The sequence below is a fragment of the Pygoscelis adeliae genome, unplaced genomic scaffold (genome assembly GCF_000699105.1).
Source record: "Pygoscelis adeliae isolate BGI_AS28 unplaced genomic scaffold, ASM69910v1 Scaffold410, whole genome shotgun sequence".
NCBI classification, from domain to species: Eukaryota; Metazoa; Chordata; class Aves; order Sphenisciformes; family Spheniscidae; genus Pygoscelis; species Pygoscelis adeliae.
Window position 1 is genome coordinate 2,689,695 of NW_008823913.1, and position 3,556 is coordinate 2,693,250.

Here is a 3,556-nt window from a genome sequence, read left to right on the forward strand (position 1 = left end):
AATGATTTATAATTTAATTTTTCCACTGACACAGAACATGAATGGTGAAGACTTTTTGCCAGAAGTGTCCATTTTTAGGAACTGAAATAAATAGGCCGTTGTGAACCACTGCTTGGTGAGTCCAGGCATCAGACTGAGAGCTCCCCTGATCTTTCAATAGCTTATTGTTTAAGTTCAAGTATATGTACTCATTGAAATATTACGCTTCATATGGTTAGGGAAAGTCAGGAAGAAGCAGCGTGGGAGATCTTCATGTCATAGGAAACAATACTCTGTTTTTAAAATAGACCAGCCTTAGATCTCACCTGCAAATTACTGGTTTTCAAATCTAAGCTAAGATTCCCACAGCATAAAAAAGAAAAAAAAAAAGGTTTTGCTTGGCATTTCCCATGATGCTGAGCACTCACCTATCTCTCTTATCTTAATGAGGGTTATGAGCACCTATGAAAATCTGGCCATCCTGTTTTGAGTAAGGCAGAGGAGCCGACCCTGCCCATCCAAATCTTGTTTCATTGGCTAATGAAAGCTCTACCTTCTGTAGAGCCCCAGGGCTCTGGAGAAGTCAAGTGCTCTCTTAGAAGAGCAGTACAGGGGGGGGTGGGTGCCCAAACTGGGGGCTTTTTTTAAACTTAATTGAAGTACCTGTGAAATACTTTGTTTTGCTTTGAAGGTTTTACCCTTTATTAAATATAAATAAAATCTGGAATGTTCATTTCATTCAGATTTGTTTTTTTAACTTTTCCCCTGGTATTAAAAACCAGGTACTCTTCATCCAAAATACCTGATGAGTTAACATTAATTCACATATATTTGACATATATTCGTTGCTCTGATGTTACGTTATTTTAGCAAATCAAAAATTTGACAGAAAAATCGTGCACAGTTCCGGGCATTATGGGACATCTTCTTTGTGGGCCTTTCTAGCCAGAGCACGCTCCCTGCCTTTTCAAAAGAAAAGGGGTCTTGAAGCAAGGAGTGAGGCTCCTGCAGGATCCCAGGTGTGGGCAGACCTGTTCAGAAGGATGATGTAGGGGATTTCTCCTCGGTTTCCTTCTTCTAAGGGGCAATTTTCTTCCCCGCTCAGCGAGATCCATTCCTCATTTAAACACTTCTTTAGGCTGAATAAATCTGAGAAAGAACATAAGGCTTTTACTCAGCAGTCTTACTACCTAGACCACCCATCTCTTGTTAGTTTAACTCCCCCTAGAGCAAATAATAACCAGTGGGAGAATAGTCTGGACCATTAATAGAGGCAGTGAGCCTTTGGCCACTGCAGGTTTGTATCATGACATTGGCAGCCAGCCAGTTTGAAGAACCTCATTCAACAATGTGATGCCAGTAAAGATTAATTCTTTATAAATGTTCTTTACCTTTATTTTGAACTGAATACCAAGCAAATGAATCCTGTAGGATCAGACGGTGTTTGGAAAGAGCTGAATAAGCTATTGGATACATTTCTTAGGGTAAGATGTCCCTGCATGAGGTAGTCGTAATCCCAATGTCTATTTTGGTGTTTCTTCTCCTGTTAAAGAAATAACTGGCATTAACAGATGCCTGTTTTTTAGTTGCTTTTCATTAGGGATTTGCATCTTCACTCACATAACCGGTTACTGCTCATGGGGTCATTAGTCTTTTGGCTGGAGCAATGATGAATATTTTCCTTAAGTGTGACATGTAATCCAGTAATGTTCCCTTCTTTGAGTTATTTCAGAGGCTTAAATAAATTAGGTGTCTGCCCAGGGTGCCATGCCCTTTGGCCTGTGACATCATTAATCAAAATAGCTTTCAATTGGTTACAGTGGGACTCGGGCGCCTGTTAACCCCTTGGTGACTCACCCAGAGATTCCTGATGAGAGGTTCAGTGTTTACCTTTTACCTTTAAGCACTGTGGTGGACTTGGGTAAACGATCCGTACGTGTAACCCTACACTTGGCAATGTGAAACTGGAATCTTTAAGCATGGCGCTTCTTTCAATGTCCATACGGGTTTGTATAGCTTGATAGTAACTCAGCTGCTCTAAGTATTTTTTTTAAGGAGCACAATCAAAGTTCAGGCCATGAAGGAAAACTTCTGAAAACATAGGCAGCCTTTTTTCAGCTGTTGTAGAGGGCAATAGTTTGGATTTTCAGAGAGAAATTTTCTATATGTGCGTATATATATGTATATGTTAGATACATATTATATATATAAAACATAGACTTTTATATGTGGATATAAAAAACATAAGTGCATGTCAGCAGTTACCTAGTAACACTTTTTGTAAGTGGATGGACTATCAAGATTGGACATTCAGACTTCTAAACTTTTCACTTCTACGCCAGTCAGCATTTTCATTTATTTTCTTGGTGTTTGGACTGAAACCTACCTGGGGATGATAATTTTCCTAACAGACTATTTACTTCTCAAACAATTTTACTTTTCCCTTGATCAGCTCAACTGTGGTTCACAACCTTTGCTTCTGGCTGGCTATGAAGATGGATCAGTGGTCCTTTGGAATTTGTCAATGGGAAAAGCGTTGAGCCAACTTGTTTGCCACCAGGAGCCAGTGATGAGCCTTGACTTTGACTCGGAGAAGGCCAAGGGGATCTCGGGCTCATCTGAAAAGGTGCTTAGCATCTGGAGCCTCAATGAGCAACAGAACCTCCAGGTCAGGATCATTGGCCCTCTAGTGTCATTTATCCCACTTTGCACTAACAGTTTGATAGACTAAAAAAATATTTAGTCATGAAGAGGAGTTGTTGCAGATCTCTAGCTAATTAATCACAGACTGGTTAGAATGTCTGTGCTATGTGACTAGACTTAGCAAAAGATGGTGAGGATTTAAAAAAAAAGAAAAAAACCCTCTCTCACATGTTTCTGGTTTTACCAAAGTTGCAACAGGCACACAAGCCTAGCATTACTCAAGCCATTGCCTCTGTATCTTCATTTATCACGTTAGTAGTATCCAGCTCTCGGAATGTCCTAAACATTATAAATGAGTTATAAAAATGAGAAACAAAGGATTGCTTTTCCAAAGGTTCTGCTTGAATGGATAGAGCTTGCTTTCCACTGTGGGAAAGACAAAAATATTCCATGAAATACTTCACAAACAAAAGGAGTAGGAGCAGCCCAGCTAGCACCAAGAGGACATGAGGTTTAGGCAACCAGCTTCCTTTGGCACCTTTAGAGCCCTAGCAGGAGACAGGGAAAATAAGTTAATTGGATATATCAGTTTGTGTCTGAGCTACGGATACCTGGAATGGCTGGTTTAGAAGGAGGTCTCATAATCACCAGTTCAGGCTATGCTAGTGAATGGCAATAAATATTGCTTAATCTAGACAACTTTAGCAAGTGTTCCAACAGTGCCAAGGGGTTAAGTAGGTTTTAACTCGGTGTCGAAATGAAGTGCACAAATAAAGGCTCATGAAAATTAAAATGGCCCATGCGTAGCCTCTCCATTGCTGAGTGCTTTAACCTTTTCTAAAGTGGCAGTTGTCCCCTGAACACACAATGAAGAGGACCTGAACCAGCCCGTGTGCCCCCATATCATCCTTGAGCAGAGAGCTGCTGGATACAT

General features: G+C 40.4%; 1 protein-coding gene across 1 annotated transcript in view; it reads left to right on the plus strand.

Moving 5' to 3' along the window:
- The window catches only part of GNB1L (guanine nucleotide binding protein (G protein), beta polypeptide 1-like), a 19,331-nt gene that overhangs the window by 11,023 nt on the left and 4,752 nt on the right, over positions 1-3,556 (plus strand). Inside the window, exon 6 of the mRNA XM_009318541.1 lies at positions 2,432-2,647. Within this exon, the coding sequence (XP_009316816.1) occupies positions 2,432-2,647 (216 nt within the window). The remainder of the gene's footprint in view (positions 1-2,431; positions 2,648-3,556) is intronic.